This window comes from Sciurus vulgaris (genome assembly GCF_902686455.1).
Source record: "Sciurus vulgaris genome assembly, chromosome: 1".
NCBI classification, from domain to species: domain Eukaryota; kingdom Metazoa; phylum Chordata; class Mammalia; order Rodentia; family Sciuridae; genus Sciurus; species Sciurus vulgaris.
Window position 1 is genome coordinate 175,685,858 of NC_136461.1, and position 17,808 is coordinate 175,703,665.

Here is a 17,808-nt window from a genome sequence, read left to right on the forward strand (position 1 = left end):
TCTAATACACAAGGAAACTAAGGTCTAGAGAAAGCTCCCTGACCTACTGTCTCAAGTGACTTACCCCCAAGACTGGGATAGGGGTTTGGGGAACTTGCCTTAGCCTGCTTTGTAACTAGTCTGCATCGAGCGGAGGAACAATTTTATTTTATTTGAAAAGTTAGCCTTATAATTATTACCTAAGAAAATGAGAGGAGCAATTAAATGGAAAAAATGGGCTAGGTTCAAATAAGGCAAATAATAAAAAGCTTTTTACTGGCATACCTGTTGATTCAACTTTGATATTGTAACAGGGTTTAGTTGTCTGAGTCCAGAATGTTTTCTTCAGCTCTGGTAGCCCTTCAAATCTTCTTTTCTCTCTCCTTTCTCACCTTCTGTCTACCTTCAAAACTTTTCTCCCTTATGTAATCCATGTACATGCGTGAGAGCGCACACAAGCACATGGACAGACCACGTGCTTTGTCTTTGAGATTTTTGACTTTTAATAAGGAACATCATGAGAAGTTGGGTTACTTGCTTCCCACCAGAGACCACGGTACAAAAACAATCCATTGAATTCAATTGGAGCAAATGTTTTCTGAGCACAATGTCTACCCCTAACCTCAACTTGACAGCTGCTCACAGGGTAAGAAAATGTGCAAAAATATCACAGAATTCCTTTAAAAAGTCAAGCCATGTATCCCTGTGCCCGAGAGGTGTAAACATGTTTTCCAGTCTTATGGAGAACTGAGACTGTGAGGCCATACACCGGGTACCGTGCGCCACCATCCATGGGAACCGAGTGAGGGAGGAAGAGCGGCCCGGGGCACCCTCCTCTCTACAGGAGTCTGGCAGAGCTATCGATGCCGGCTAGGTGTGCAGGAAGACCAGAGAGCACGTGTGCCATACCTTTGCCAGTTTCGATTGACAGCCTTCTAAAGGCCAAAAACAGAAAGGAAAGAGTTCAAAATTACTTAATGAAACTCCTTTTTAAAACTTCCATGAGGATAGAGGAGGAAGTCAGAGTTCAGAAATCACAGTTACCATATTTCCTCTAGCCGTCTGTCTGTGGTCAGCAAGTTCAACTGAGTCATCCAGGCAGTGACCTTGAAGCTGGAATGGAGAGTCCAGTTTTGGGTTCCTTTAGCTAAAGTTTATAACTGGTAGTCCTTGGGGTCTTGGTGTTAGAGGAATCTCAAACTCCAAATTATGCATGGCACATTTTGTGTGTATGGGCAGGAGTGCTTTTCCGTCTAGTTTGCAGGTGCCTGGGATAACCTCCCTCTGCACTCTGCCCTCCTCCTCCATTCCCCCGCTCCACCAGCAGCCAAGTCCAGTGCAGCTTCCACCTTCCACGGTGTCTTTCCCTTACCCCACATCCCTACTGCAACACACCCAGAGATGCTTGTGACTCCTGCATACTGTCATCCTGACACTGGAGAACGTTCTCTCCTAATACACACTTACCTCCCTTGGACTGGTGGTCACCTTGGAGGCCTCTCCTCATCTCCCACACCTAATCCTCTGGTGTGCTAGCCAGGCCCAGACTGCCAGGCTCTGGGGGAGCCCTGTTTTTGGTTCCCTGCAAAAGAGAGCCAAGGGTTCTGAGGCTCAGGGCAGAGCAGGAGGCTTGCTCCAGGTTCCTGTGGCTTGAGTGGAGATTCCAGGGGCTGTCTCTGCACTCAGTGCCCCCTGCCTGGGATGCCGTTCACACAGATACTTAGGTGGCCTCTTCCCTCATTTTTTTCAAGCCTTGTCACCAAGACCTTCCCTGTCACCTACACACCCTCATCTCTATCTCCGTTATCTCTAACTTCAGGGCACTTATCACCACCTGACGTGTTCTTTGTTTATGTTCATATTTCTTAGAGTTTTGCTTCCTACTAAGTGGTAAGCTCCATGAGTACAGAGCTTGTCTGTTTGTTCCTGGCTCCAGCCTCAGTGCTTAGCACATCCCGCAGCGTACCAGCGTTGGTAAATATTCCACGAGTGGATGAGATGGACGAACATGTGCGTGAAACTCTGATTATGCTGGCAGAGGGTCGGCCTGAAGGGATGGCCACACCTTTAACAGCTACTTGTGAGCATTGCCACCTGTGTTCCAGGCTCTAGAAACATCACCCATTAGCATTTTCTCCTTCATCCTCAAAACCACCACTGTGTAGTTGAAAAGCTGAGATGGTAGCCGGGCACAGTGATGCAGGCCTAAATTCCCAGTGGCTCGGGAGGCTGAGGCAGGAGGATTTCCAGGTCAAAGCCAGCCTCAGCAAGAGCGAGGCACTAAGCAACTCAGTGAGACCCTGTCTCTAAATAAAATACAAAATAGGGCTCAGTGGTCGAGTGCCCCTGAGTTCAATCCCTGGTACCCACCCCGCCAAAGAAAAACTGAAATGGTGATGGGTAAGAATTTTACCCAAGGTTCCACACTTGATAAGTGGTGTAGGTAGGATGGAAACCCAAGAATGCCGGAGTTTGTCCCCTCTCTCCATATATCACCTTTGTATCTGAGCCTCTAGCTAGTTCCTGAGGGTGCAGGTTACATGCAGAGGGACTGAAGACGTTCATTAATTGACCTCACATGAAAGTCTTGCCTTTTGCCCTTACCTTCTGACACTGGCGACATTTTATAGTCTGGGAGGTGACACTGTTAGCTGCTGCTAGTTCTACAATTTCCAAAAAGCCTGTTCAGATATGTGGTTCTTAAAGTATTTGGGGGAGGGGAAGGAAACATGAGTAATTAGCTCTGACTTGATAGAAGTAAAACAAACAAACCCAGGCCCAAGTAGATTCTGCTGCTTTTCAAAACACACAAGCAAAGTTCTCCTCGGCTCACAAGTTCTTTCTTGTAAGCTTCTTGAATAACAGCAATTATTCAGGGTCATAAATAAGTTCATATTCTGCAGCCCAAGGGATATATTCCTGTGTCAATTATACCTCCTATGTGGAAAAGCCACTTAATTCTATTTGTAGTTTGTCTCTGAGTTTAACAGCCCCATTATATTGAGATATGGAGTTAATGATGATCCCATGTTTATTGACACCAGTTTGAGAAAATGCATACATTCATTCTGCAAGCATTTATTGAGCACCTTCTGTGTGCCAGACCCTTTCTTAGGCACTGGTGAGTGAAATGGGATTAGTGCAAAGACTCTCTCTCAAGCTGCTGGCATCTAGAGGCAAAAAAATGAACAGCTAAAATGTCAAATGATAAGAGGTAGCACAGAGGAGCTCTTCCCAGAGGAGATGTTTCTGAAAGGATATCAAATAATAATAAGAGGGGACTAGATATCGAATCTATTCAGTGAATCATTCCAACACCACTTTCTGGGGTTGGACATTTCTCAATTTGTTACCTTTCAAGTGGGGAAGGCAAATTAGGAGGGGTTCAACAGCTCATACTAACTTCATAGAATGAAAACCAGAAGCTACAACAGTTAATTTGTTAACATTCACATGTCAATTCCTGAACAGAATTCAGAATTCCCTCAGTACTTTATGATGCAGACATTCCAAAATAATACACATCACAGTTGGTGCAATTTCAGAATTACCTGATTGCCCGTTGTGATGTAATGAGACTGATTCCACCAATACATCATCATTTTTCACTTACAGCTCATGTTACCAATATTGATCAAAGTTTGTAGCTAATTGTGAAACCAGTGCTACGTCCTTTGTTCATTCTCTCACTTATAATTTTGGTTCATGGTAATCTTTCCTGTATCAGGATGTATTAGTTATTCGGTTACATTAATCCTTTAATTTTCCATGGTACTTAGCTGACAATTACACTTCATTTTCAGTTATTAGCATGTCATTATAGGATTATTGTCTGTACCCTAATACAAATGTATTTATTAAGAGCTATTTTAATATTGTGTGTGGTTGATAGCAGTTTTATATAAAAGTAATACTTTCCCTGAAAACTTAAGTTCCAATGACATCAACCATTTCTCCAGGTTTACTTCTCCACGTTTTTCCTTGAGCATCCCAGAAAGCCTTTGGAAAGATTCTCAAACCAGAGCTTAGATGTCCTCTGTGGAACTTGGACCTCTTTCTATTCTGGAGTCATGCTCCACTCTCTAGGAATTGTGATTCAAATTAAGCAGCACTGTTTTCCTGAGGTTTCTAGAGGCAGCTGGCTTTCTGAGTGACTTTGGTTCCATCCTGCAGTTTTTATAGGCAGTTATGGGCTGGGCTCCTCTGAGAACTGTGCAGAAAAGTAGGAGGCGGGAGATTTGGGGTTGTGTGTGGGAAGAGGCCACTATGTTCTTTTTGGAGGTCAGGTGTCCAGATGGTCAGGAAGTAGGTGACAAGAAAGAGTCCTCAGCAGTTCACTACTCTCTCTCATCGGTTTTCTGCCCTCCCATTTAGCTTAGCTCTCAGGGGGCCTGCCCTAGTCCCAGACTTCCACACACTTGCTTATCTCCCTGCAGATGGAAAATGTGGGCCTTCTTTCCTTTAAAAATAACTCAATGACTGGACACAGTGGTGCACGCCTGTAATCCTAGCAGCTCTGGAGGCTGAGTGAGACAGGAGAATCAAGAGTTCAAAACCAGCCTCAGCAACTTAGTCTGGCCCTAAGCAACTCAGTGAGACCCTGTCTCTAAATAAAATATAAAAAAGGGCTGGGAATGTGGCTCAGTGGTTAAGTGCTCCTAGGTTCAATCTCCAGTATCAAAAATAAAAAATAAAAATAACTCAAGCAAATGGAATTTCATTTTCTGATGTTTTTCTAGGCTATTTCCATACTTCTTAATAGATAGAACAGATATTTGATAAAAAGCAAGACAACAAGAGTCCTCAACTTCAAAAACTAACTCTGAGACCTAGTGAGAACTCAGGCTGTGAGCCAGAGAGCAAAGCGGTGTCCCTTCTTCCCCCATAGGACCAGACAGGTGGGCACCAGGGTCTCCGGGCTTCACCAGCTCTCACTGTTATCACATTCACGTGCAGCGTGAGACGTGCTCTGTGTTATAGGGAGGTGCCCAAGCCACAGTTACTGAAGATTCCTTTTCATCTTCAACTTTGGTTAGAAAACCTTTATGTGATAAAAGCATGGTAGGGGATGAACGTTAAGCATTTTAAAGCATTGTAAAATGCATGTGCTCTTTAAAGTTAACATTTGTTCTTCAGGCAGAATAATGAAAAAATTCAATAATAATTGAGCCATTTATCGCAGGCATGTCTCAGTATGAATCTGAGAAATGGATTCTGTTGAGGCCAACACCTCTGGAGACAATCATTTCCCCCTCCGAGTGAGTGACTAGGGTGGCCCTAGGGTTCCTCCTATTTCCCTTCATAGAAAGGTCAAGGTCAGGCTGGAGTTTATAAACCACCTAGAGTTTTGGAATCACACTCCAGTTCCTAGTCCCCAGACTCCCTTTCAAGTTATTGCGGGGTCCTCCTCTTTCCTACACTCCTATCTCACTCCTAAGTTATCATTCATATCTATCTAGTGTGATCATTTACTAAAATTTCTTAACGTCATATCTATAGGAGTCTTTTCACCCTTTGCTACTTTTTCCTAGTAACTTCTGACCCCTCTGTTCTCCTCCAGGGCTCTCAGGCCTAGAACAGCCCTCTCTTCCCTCCTCCGTCTGGAAGACCTCTGCTACCTTAAGACCTCGCTCCCCTGTCCCCTCCTGGGTGGGAACTCCCCAGTCTCTCCAGGAAGTCAGCTGCTTCCTCTGGGCTTGGGTTTGTCTCTAAGCACTGGCACGTTGCCATGCTTTACTTGGTGTGTCAGTTTAATTCTGTCCAGCCACTGGTTCTGACTTTTTGAATGGATGAAGACTTTCTTTTTAACTTCTATATACCCAGAACCTGGTGCAGAACTGGGCATAGAACAGGGGCCCAACCAGTGTGAGCGGTTCATGAACAAACTGCTCTAGGCAGTTTTATGCTTTTAGGCGATAGTTGTGGTAAACATGTCTATTTAACTGGCTGGGGTTGAATCCTCCCCTTTCATTCAGAAAGACTTGTTTTTGGTAGCATTTTTTTCTGCATGCCAGGAGGCGAATTGTGCTTTTGATTCTTATTTTTTATATTTAAATATTGTGGGTTTTTTTGAGGGGTAGATAACCAGGGATTGAACTCAGGGGCACTCAACCACTGAACCACATCCCCAACCCTTTCTGTATTTTATTTTGTGACAGGGTGTTGCTGACTTGCTTAGGGCCTTGCAACGTTGCTGAGGCTGGCTTTGAACTTGTGATCCTCCTGCCTCAGTCTCCTGAGCTGCTGGGATTACAGGCACGTGCTACCGTGCCTGGCTTAAATATTGTTTTATTACATGATAGGCCTCTGATAAAACTTTGGCAACTCTTAAGATTTAATCGCTAGCACAGAAACATAATGCATATACTGATAAACCAGGGGAGTTTTCTTTTTTTTTTTTTTTTTAATCATAACTAGAAATCATTACTGTTTGCCTGAAGCAAACAAATGGAAAATTATTTAAAAGCAATTTTTTTAATGTTGCAATATTTGGAAATTAAAAATTACAATGAATGTAACCTTTTACATATATTTTTCTTCACTGCTCCTAGGAATTGCCTTTTATCTGGGTCAGTATATTATTGCTTAATAAACCTTTTCTGGTAAAGAGTTTTCCTACTCCTGGGAATTTTAAAACTCTGAGTGGTTAACCAAAAGGAATGTTCCAGAGAGAACTGAAGCATGGAATGGATGCTTGAAACCCTCTTGACTGTTTTATTGAGAGAGCTGAGCTGCCCTATAGGAATACTGGTTTAGATGAGATTTTTAAAACTAAAGCACACATACACACGTGTACTCACACAGATAACAAAACAACCTGATAGATTCACTGTGTTCAGTTAAATAAAATGCTATGTTTCCTATCTTCTATTTTTTTTTTTTTTTAACATTTACTAGGCATTGTGTTTTTTCCCCCCTAAGTGATGGGCCTTTTCTATATTCATAGTTACGACACCATGTTTTCATCATATAATTTATACTTTTTAATTTGATTTCTTTTTTTCTTTTTTCTTTCTTTTTCTTTTTGCTTGGAATCTAATTATTATTTTTTCCTTCAGAGATGCATTTAATGAAATCTCAGTTAATGTGTTATTCTCATATTTTAAAATTATTGTATTGTCTTAAAAATGACAAAAAACACCTGAAGATACAACCTGTTTGTTTTGTGAGATCCATATGTTTCCTGAACAAAAGTATAGAGCTAGTATTTTTAATCACCTTCCAGCACTTTCTAGAAGCTTGTCTGACCCTGTATCTTTCAACTGAAATGAATTTATGTCTTTGAAATATTCCCAAGTGCAAAATTAGGCAAACTTAGTTTCCTGCTTTGTTTACAAAACCTAAAACAGCAAGGCAAAGTTTCCCCAAAATTAAATTAAACTCTTTGAGGTTGTCAAAGCTAACATAAGATGAAATTAATCTGAAGAAAACTCTTTGAACCTGCTCCAGGAATGTGGAGCCACCAGTGGTGTGTCTGCTTTTGAAAAGATGAGTTTTAAAATAAGCGAGGGCTTCATGGGTGATGGCCCCACATCCCGTGAGGCTGTGCCCCTAGCATCTCTGTTTGAAAGATAGGAAACCAGCTGAGAGAGGACTGCTGCTTTTCAGGTGGTTCACACCTCCCGTCCCCATGTGCTGTGGTCAGCATTACAAAGGTAAGCTGGAGCTGCAGCTTCCTTTCTGTGAAGGACAAATTTATCCTCTTGAAGAGATATATTGAAAGGAATAGAATTTCAAATTTAAAAAAATATTGAAATCTAATATAATATTAGAAATGACAGGTTATATAGTAAAAGCAAATGGGAATAGCAATATGAATCATTTACATAGCACTTAATGAAAAAATTAACTTTTCTAATACAGCCAGTTAGATGAGTCATTTCAGCCCCCACCTCCACAGCATGGAACAGATTTGTCTTCTTGTGTCTGCTCGCTAGTTCCATCCATGTGACAAGGCAGCCAGGGCCTACCGTGGAGGTGAAAAATGGAGGTTAATCTTAATGTATCTTGAGTCTCTGAAGGAATCGGGCTTTTGGTTCAAATTTAGTAAAAGATAATCCACGTGAGGATTGACAGTCCTTGTAATACATCTGTGTATGGCACCACCAAGGACCAAAAAGTCATTGCTCTTGTTTGAATCTACTTAGTCTGTGACTCTCAGTATGACTATCTGTGCTCGAAAATTATTTCTGACATTGACGGTTGTTAGACACCAGGATGATCTTTTGACAGACTGTGGAATGTCTGATAGAACACAATTCTCAAGATTCTTACTAATGATAGAAAGGATCATTATTTGAGGAAGAGTTCCATTTTCCTTTGTCAATTCCATTGGTTTAATCAAGTGATACTGTTTCTTCAGAATATCATCTGGGTGGGAGGAGGGTAGGGAGTTTGTGGTAGAGGGAACCAAGGATGACCAATTAACCACTTTGGGTGGTAACTGCTAATCCCATGTGCCCATAACTTCTTGTCTGCGCACCTACCCCCAAGGGCATTAGTGTGTCAAGGGATGAAATGAAGATTAGAAAACCAGACTCAATCATGACTAGTTCATGCTGAGTAGAAGTATATAAATTCTTTACCAAAATATCATCCATATCTTTATTCACTCAGACAATTCTTAGAAAATATCAGGATTTCTTTCTTTCTTTCTTTTTTTTTCCTTGTCATTCACAAACTAAATTTGTGGACCAGGGATGAGATAAAGTTAAATCTCTCTAAGTCACATGGACTGATGGAAAGAATTCAACTTCAAGTCCATCCAAGTTGATTAGATTCAAAACTATAAGCCATGGTTCATGTATGAACACATGCATGTGCATTTGAGTCTCTACACACAGGGTATGACACATGTGGAATTAAATTTGTGGTTCTTAAAAAAATGAAATCAAATAGTATTAAAAAATACCAGCATACATGGAACATAATGAGTTACAACATAAAACATTTTTCTTACTTTAAATTTATAGTTGATACAATTTGAAATCTGTAACATTGGCTTATATAATTCCTTCTCTAGAAAAAAAAAAAAAGTACAGAAAACACAAATAAAATACTGGATTGGCCTAAAGAGAAAATCCTTAAAGAGATGTCTTCTTAAATAATCTCTATGAGGGTATTATAATAAACCATGGATAGTAAATAGTAATAATGCTATTGATTATTACAGTTTTAATAATATTGAGGTATTGTTCTATCATAGTCATGTATTTTGTACTCACAATTTCAGCTTCCATCATTGTTCTGGATAATTTATCAAAAAGTGCTCCTTTAGAAGATTATATGTCACAGTAGTCAAAAGTTTGGGCTTTATGTATAGAAAGAACTTTGTAGGTTCCAATCCCAGCTCAGCCCCCTATGTGCTATGGTTTGAGTGTGTCCCCCAAGAATTCATGTTGGAAACTTAATCCTCAAATTCATATGTTAATAGTATTTGGTAGTGGGACCTTTGGTAGGTAACTAAGATTAGGTGAGATCCTGAGAGTGGGGGGCCCAAGATGCATTAGTAACTTTAAAAGAAAAGGAAGAGACACCTGAGCTAGCATGCATGCTCTGTCTCACCATGAGATCCCATCTGCCATGTCTTGATGCAGCAAGAAGGGCCTCACCAGATACCAGCCCCATGCTCTTGGACTTCCCAGTCTCTAGAACTATGAGCTAAATAATCCTCTATTCTTTGTAATTTTCCCAGTCTGTGGTATTCAGTTAGTTATAGCAAACAAAAAACAGACAAGAGCTGGGCTCATTGGCACATGCCTGTAATCCCAGTGGCTCAGGTGTCTGAGGCAGGAGGACTGCAAGTTCGAAACCAGCCTCAGCAACTTAACCAGGCCCTAAGCAACTCGGCAACACCCTGTCTCGTAATAAAATATTAAATAGGGCTGGGGCTGTGGCTCAGTTGTTAAGCACCCCTGAGTTCAATCTCTGATACCAAAAATTTTTAAAAAAATTAAAAATCAGACAGGATAAAAACCAAGTGACAGCAGGGAAAGGGAGAATCTGAAAGTATGCACTTATTTTCTATTTTAGTAAGTGAAAATTAAAAAAAAAAAAAAAGAGTTGTCTGTGGTGATGTTTGTGAAGTGCGTATATTAAGAACAGGGCCTAGCACACACTTGTCTCACAAAAAATGATGTCCATTCCTTTTTGTTCATGGACCAGGACCAAACAATGGAAATACATTTAGGGTCTCTCAAAATCAGTTCAAGTGTTAACCCACTTAAGGACACCTGGGTATTTCTAGCTTATAATGTTTTAAAAACATTATAAAGAAAATAACGAGTTCATTCACAAGTTCTCGTGAGTCACTCGGGTTTTAAAAAGCCGTTTCTTGGATTTTGAAAAACAAAACAAAACAAAAATCTTGGAATCCACTTAGATCACTGTTTATTTATTTCACTTATTTCAAGTCAGAGCAAATGCTCCTCGGTTGACCCTCTACTGTTTCCTGAAAATTTAAGTTGACGTTTGAGGACAGGCGGGTTAGAGATAAATGGGGACTTGGATTGTTCCCATCATCCACGATGGACAAGCAGTTTCTATTATATTGTTTCTGTTTTATAAATGAGGAAATACAAGTTCAGAGAGGTTGGGTAACTCACTGAAGGTCACAGGGTTTGGTGAGAGAAGGACAGAAAACAATCCAGTTTATGTGTTGCACTGCCGATGTCCTTTCTCCCTTTGACTGCCACCATATAGATGGACTTGTGGTACCAAGACCCCAAATATATAAACTATGCCAAGTTTTCTGCTTAAAAAAAAAAAAAACTGCATTGTGCACACTAAATTGGCAACAGTGCCCAGAGACGTTCCAGCATTCCAGCTTCATTATATTACTAGTCCAGGCAGAATCCATACCTTTCAGAAGAGAGGCAATTTTTATATTAATTATACCACTCCTTTTAATCTCCAACAATATATACAAAAATAATTAAAAGGGGCATTTACAACTTACCATGCACATGAAGCTTAATTAGGGTGAAGGAATTAGCATTTCCTTTGACAGCATTCCAGCATCAACTCACTCATACAATCAGTTAGAGGAAAACTCAGTCTTCAAAAGTCTGAATTGAAAAACCTATTAACAAACCACTGATTATATGCATGAGATAAAAAATAAAAAGATAACAAAAGGATTCACCATCATCCCTCCCGTAACAATTAAAATAGAATTGAATACAATCATTTCTGGGCAGAATATAACTTGTTAGAAACATGCAGGGCGAGCATCATACACTCATGCGTGCTTAGCAGCCCTTTCATGAAACACTGTGAAGTTCATCAGCCTTTTCCCAACCCTTGTTTTCTGAAGAGGGCTGACTTTTGAACTTTTCTCCCAATCTTCATGGTGCTAGCAGAATGGGGAGATGTCTTCTTGCTTGCCTCCTCCTCTACAGCTGACCCAACCCTGCCTTCCTTTGTGGATGAATTTGCAGTAGTCCCAAAATGCCCAGGCTCTCTGCCTCATGAACTTGGTTTTTCTCAGTTCTTCTTCACAACTCAGTTGCATTGACGGTCATGCTGTGGTACCAATATCTGGTGACAATTTATTGTTTAATTTGCAAACTAAATATAGGCAGTGGTTTACAGTATGGCCTTTGGCATCAAACAGATGTGGATTTAAAGCACAGATTGGCTTGTTACCAGCTATGTGATGTTCCACAGGCAGCTTAACTCCGCTGCAGGAGGGTTCAGACTCCTACCTCATGGAGAGGTTGCCAAGGTTGGATCAGGTCAAAGGTCTCATGTTGGCAGAAGGCGTGGCATAGGCTTAGGATGGACAGTAAGTTCTTGATTGGGACAGTTCTTATTCCAAGATCATTGACATCTCTTTAAGGATTTTCTCTTTAGGACAATCCAGTATTTTATTTGTGTTTTCTGTACTTTTTTTTTTTTTCTAGAGAAGGAATTATATAAGCCAATGTTACAGATTTCAAATTGTATCAACTATAAATTTAAAGTAAGAAAAGCGTTTTATGTTGCAACTCATTATGTTCCATGTATGCTGGTATTTTTAAATACTATTTGATTTCATTTTTTTAAGAACCACAAATTTAATTCCACATGGTTCATACCCTGTGTGTAGAGACTCAAATGCACATGCATGTGTTCATACATGAACCATGGCTTATAGTTTTGAATCTAATCAACTTGGATGGACTTGAAGTTGAATTCTTTCCATCAGTCCATGTGACTTAGAGAGATTTAACTTTAGTTTGTGAATGACGAGGAAAAAAAAGAAAGAAAGAAAGAAAGAAAGAAATCCTGGTATTATTATAGAAGTTATATATTTTTGTTTAGAACATCTATAGATCCATGTGTGCATTCTTGAATTTCACACATTTATGGGGTGCATCTTAAATGTTAAAAAATATTCTTATCCACCCTTTTGTTGGGGCATAAAAAAGCATATTAAGGGTGTTTGTCTAATTGTCTTGTTCATTTATCTATCTACTTGTTTATATTCTGGCTCCCTTTGGACTGAAAGAGTCACACTATTCATGACCTAGTCCTGTTCTCTGCTGTCCCTCCATCTGAGAACATGGCATGGAACACAGCGGGGGTGGGGGTGGTGGTGGTGAGCATTTGTTACATCTGTTGATTGACTAAGAGAGGCAACCTGTGCAAAATTAAGAGACCCAGAAAGGGTTTTGTTCATGTGTTTATTACACTTGTTTTTAATTTTTTTTACCATTTTTCAAGTGACACACTTAAAAAAAATATTGTATTGGTTTTTCTTAGTTGCAGATGACAATAGAATCCATTTTGATAAAATAATATGTGTAGGATACATCCTATTCTAATAAGGACCCAATTTTTGTGGGCTGGCACCATGTTGAGGTTCACTTAGGTATTTTCATATGTGTGCATAGGAAAATTATGTTAGATTCATTCCACTATCTTTCCTATTCCTATTCTCCCTCCCTTCCCTTTATTCCCCATTATCTAATCTATTGAACTTCTCTTCTTCCCCTTTATTGTGGTTTAGCTTCCACATATCAGCAAAAACGTTCGACCTTTGGTTGGGGGGATTGGCTTGTTTCGCTTAGCACAATATCCTCCAGATCCATCCATTTACTGGCAAATGTTGTAAAGTCATTCTTTAGTGACACATTTTTTTAGGGAAGAAAACTTTCAGTTAGAGAAGTTATGAAAAAATAAAACCCTCAGTTAGAGAAGTTATGAAAAAATGAAACCCTGTAAACTATCAAACAGCTCCTGAGATCTAGAATAGGTATTTGACCTAAGTACCTTGGTTTGTCTTAGTTTCTAGATACCTCATTTGCTTTCATATTTACAGTTGACCTATAAACTGTTTTTAAAAATGTTGACTAAAAACTCAAACAAAATTGTAACACAATCTTTTAAACCTGTTATAAAGAATCAAGGAATTTAATTTCTTATTCAAATTCAGTGGTCTATTTCTTCATAATTTCAAGAGCTTGTTGGCTGGCTGAAAGTACAGGTTTGCATTTAAAATTATTCCAGGTAGAGTCATAAACAACATCATCTAAGTTTGTAGGCTATAAAACTGTTTTTCTTTGCTTTCTGTTTTCTCTTTTAGCTTTAAATATTTATTTTAAAACCGGTAAGAAAATTTGAATATTTTAAGAGAAAAGTGCGCAAAGAATAGAAATGGAAACAGTTGTAAGTGAATATATTTTAAAAACAAAGAGAAAGATAAAAATAAATACATACAGCCAGAAATGAAAGACTGTGCAATCTCTTTAGCAATCAAGGAATTACAGATTAAAATAATAAGGTGGCAGGTTTTGCATGTCAATTTAGAAAGACACAGTGTGAGGAAAGAGGATACTGTTACTGTGAATGTTAGCTGTTTCAACCTTTACAGGAACAATTAGATACAATCAATAAGTCCTAAGAATATATTGCTTTCTGGCCTATTTCACTTCTGAGAATATCTCTTTGTTGTTGTTGTCATTATTGTTTTTATTTTATTTATTTATTTTTTGATCCAGGAGATCGAACCTAAGGTGCTCTACCTCTGAGTTATACCCCCAGTTCCTGAGAATATATCTTAATAAAATATAATTAAGTATATGTAAGTTTTTAGCTGTAAAGATAATTAAATAAAATGGTATTAGAGATAGCAAAGTGCTATATCATCTAATGACCAACGAGAGCAAAATAAAGTTGTGACACAGATCTAATGTGATGGTATCTAGCCCTTTTTTTTTTCAAATATTTTTTATTTGTTCTTATTAGTTATACATGATAGTAGAATGTATGGTGACATATTATGCATATATGGAGTATAACTTCTCATTTTTCTGGTTGTACATGATGTAGAATTACATTGAAGGTATAATCATATATGAATATAGGAAAGTAATGTTCGATTCATTCTATTATCTTTTCTATCCCCATTCCCCTTCCCTTCCCTTTATTCCCCTTTGTCTAATCCAAAGTACTTCTATTCTTCCCTATCCCATCCCCTTATTGTGAGTTAGCATCCACATATCAGAGAAGACATTCAGTCTTTGGTTCTTTGGGATTGACTTATTTCACTTAGCATGATATTCTCCAGTTCCATCCATTTAGTGGCAAATGCCATAATTTCATCCTTCTTTATGACTGAGCAATATTCCATTGTGTGTATATACCACATTATTCTTTATTCATTAATCTGTTGAAGGGTACCTAGGCTTGTTCCATAGTTTAGCTAATGTGAATTGAGCTGCTATAAACATTGATGTGGCAGTGTCACTGTAGTATGCCGATTTTAAGTTCTTTGGGTATAAACCAAGGAGTGGGATAGCTGGGTCAAATGTTGGTTCCATTCCCAGTTTCCTGAGGAATCTCCATACTGCTTTCCAGAGTGGTTGCAACAATCTGCAGTCCTACCAGCAATGAGTGTACCTTTTTCTTCACATCCTCACCAACATTTATTGTTACTTGTATTCTTGATAGTTGCCATTCTGACTGGAGTGAGATTTCTGTGTAGTTTTAATTTGCATTTCTCTCATTGCTACAGATGCCTTAACAGTACTTTTACACCAGTTTATTAACATGGGAACATGCTAAAGATGTGCTAAGTAACAAGAATGACACCAAGCAAATTAAAAAATAATTGTGAAAATATTATGTAAAACAAATGTTTTGAAGAAAAGGAGAAAGATAGGAAAGATAATGTACATAGGTGGTTATTGTGAATGAGTACATTGTGGTTGCTTTGAAGTATTTTTCTTACTTGTTCATAGCTTTTGACTTTTTCATGGTGAACACACATTCTTTTATAATTTAAGTTTTTGTTCTTTGTCTAAAATGTAAAGATTTGGCTAAGTGTGGTGGCACATGCCTGTAATCCCAGTGGTTCAGGAGGCTGAAGCAGGAAGATTGCAAATTCAAAGCTAGCCTCAGCAATTTAGCAAGACACTGTCTCAAAATTAAAACAATTTTAAAAGACCAGGGGATGTAGCTTAGTGAACCCCTGGGTTCAATCCTCAGTTAAAAAAATAAAAAAAGAAAAGAGTAAATATATGTAGTTTTACTAGGGGAGGTGATTGGGAAACTGAGTGAGCAGTTTACAGGAGACACTTAGTTGGCTAACCTGTGTGAGGAGCTGCTTGACCCCACCAGAAGAAATTCAAATATAACATCAAGGGAATTCCACTCGATACCCATCAGATCGGCTAAAGAAAGGGAAAGAGAATTCTGGGGTGAGGTTAGATTGGACAACCCATTTTGGAGAGAGTCTGGAGGGTCATTCTGGAGAGCATAGTTGGTAGGTTTTTCTAAGGTCAGTCATGAATTCAGTTCCCAGGGATAAGGACTTTTCTTGCAGTATTTTCTGTGAGAGTAGAGACTAGGGAAGGGCCCATCTCTGGAGAAAGGGAGTAAATAAATCATGACTGGTGGCCACTATATTGTTCTCTGCAGTCACAGTTAGAAATAGATTTGCAACCTGCAATGTGGTCAGTTCTGAAGAGGTCCACAGTCAGGACTGCCGCATAAGGTACGGGGTGCCCAGTTAAATTTGTGATTTGATAAAAAGAGCTAGGACTTTTTTAAGGATAAGTATATCCCAAATATTTGCTAAACCTGGCAGCCCTAGCCGTAGCATAACACAACTTATCAACAATTAAGTTACATATACAAGCAAGCCCATCTAACATGTTTCATAAGAATGCCTGTCAAACACATTGATAGCTTTTGTGTTTGTAGGAGAGGTTAATGGGGATGATTTATTCTCCTCCTCCTCCTCCTCCTCTTCTTCCTCCTCCTCCTTTCTCTTCCTTTTTTTTTTTTTTTTTCTTTTTTTCCTTTTTTTGGAACAGGGGATTGAACTCAGGGACACTTACACTAAGCCACATCCCCACCCCTTTTTATACTTTATTTAGAGACAGCATCTCACTGAGTTGCTTAGATCCTTTCTAAATTGCTGAGACTGGTTTTGAACTCAAAATCCTGCCTCAGCCTCCAGAACTGCTAGGATTACTGGCATGTGCCACTGCAGCCAGCACGAAGATTTCTTTCTTTACATAACTAAAGAAATACAGTAAGAGAAGGCCTTGAATGGTCAGTCATTGATGGTGAACTGAGTATTATGAACTCAGCTCTCTGTACCTGAGTCCAAAAAGTGTTTTCCTTTGGACGGGAGGTGCAGGTCAATTGTAGTCTTTGTGCTTAGCACGTGTGAGGCCCTGGATTTGATCCTCAGTACACACACACATACACACACACACACACACACACACACACACACACACACACGCAAAAGTTTTGCAGATTGAAGTTTCCTGCAATCTCTTTGCTAAAGTCCTGGTTGACAGTGCCTGACTGATATAAGGAATATTCCATTTTATAAAAAACTCCTGTGGAATACGGTGGCACTTCTAGCAAAATGCAGTGATAGGAAAGAGTATAGGAAGGAAAGTAAGCAGGACTCAGGAGGGAAGTGCACCTAAATAATTTTTAAACCTAGAATGAAATGAAACTGATAAATCAGATAAAGACATTGCTTCACTTAGATTTTCTCTTTTAATAGAGGAGCGTGTTTACGTTCTTATGTTCTTATTGAGTAAATATTAACCAAAGAATATCAATAAGTTCCTATCCTTAACTGTTGCCATAGAGATAGCCAGAAAAATAGACAAACTTTAAATTTTTCCGTGGAAAACACATACCACCAAGTAATTCTTACTCTCTGAAACCTTTTTCTTCTTTACTGTTACAGCTGATTACAAGGAGAGCTTTAATACCATTGGCAACATCGAAGAGATCGCCTATAATGCTGTCTCCTTTACCTGGGACGTGAACGAAGAGGCCAAGGTGAGTAAACACTAATGTGGGTTCATCCTTCAGGCTTTTCAATTCAGAAGATTCTTTTTCCAAACCCTCTATAGGTAGCTTCCCATTAACCAGAGCCAGGAAAAAAGGGAATGAACCTATTGTCTTTTTCCTGAGGTTACACATTTTCAGTTATGTACTGTTCAGTGCTGATTTTGAGGTGAGGGGAGATGGGGGACTGTGCTTCTGCTCTGTGGTGTCTGGAGATGGTGATGAGCCAAGGTGACACTCTCCCAGGTCCTTCAGGCCACATGCTCCATCTGAGAACCTGGAACTGGTGGGGGTATGTCAGGAAACCTTTCCTCAGAACCCCCAAACACCCATCCCAGGCCTTTTGGTGCAGCCCCCTGTGGCAGGGCAGGGCCCGGAGCTACTGTCTTAGGCCGGGAAAGGGAGGGGTGCAGGAAGCAGGGCTGAGGGCTGTGGCTTCGCTGACTGGGTGCACCACCATGAATTTCACCACCTCTTTTGCTGGCTGCTTGACCTTTGTCTATTCCTCTGGGGACCAATGTGGTT

General features: G+C 39.5%; 1 protein-coding gene across 4 annotated transcripts in view; it reads left to right on the plus strand.

The window, feature by feature from the left end:
• The window catches only part of GRHL2 (grainyhead like transcription factor 2), a 143,469-nt gene that overhangs the window by 68,020 nt on the left and 57,641 nt on the right, over positions 1-17,808 (plus strand). For all 4 annotated transcript variants that reach the window (XM_079106956.1, XM_079106954.1, XM_079106955.1 and 1 more), the window contains exon 8: positions 17,180-17,274. In XM_079106956.1, the coding sequence (XP_078963082.1) occupies positions 17,180-17,274 (95 nt within the window). The remainder of the gene's footprint in view (positions 1-17,179; positions 17,275-17,808) is intronic.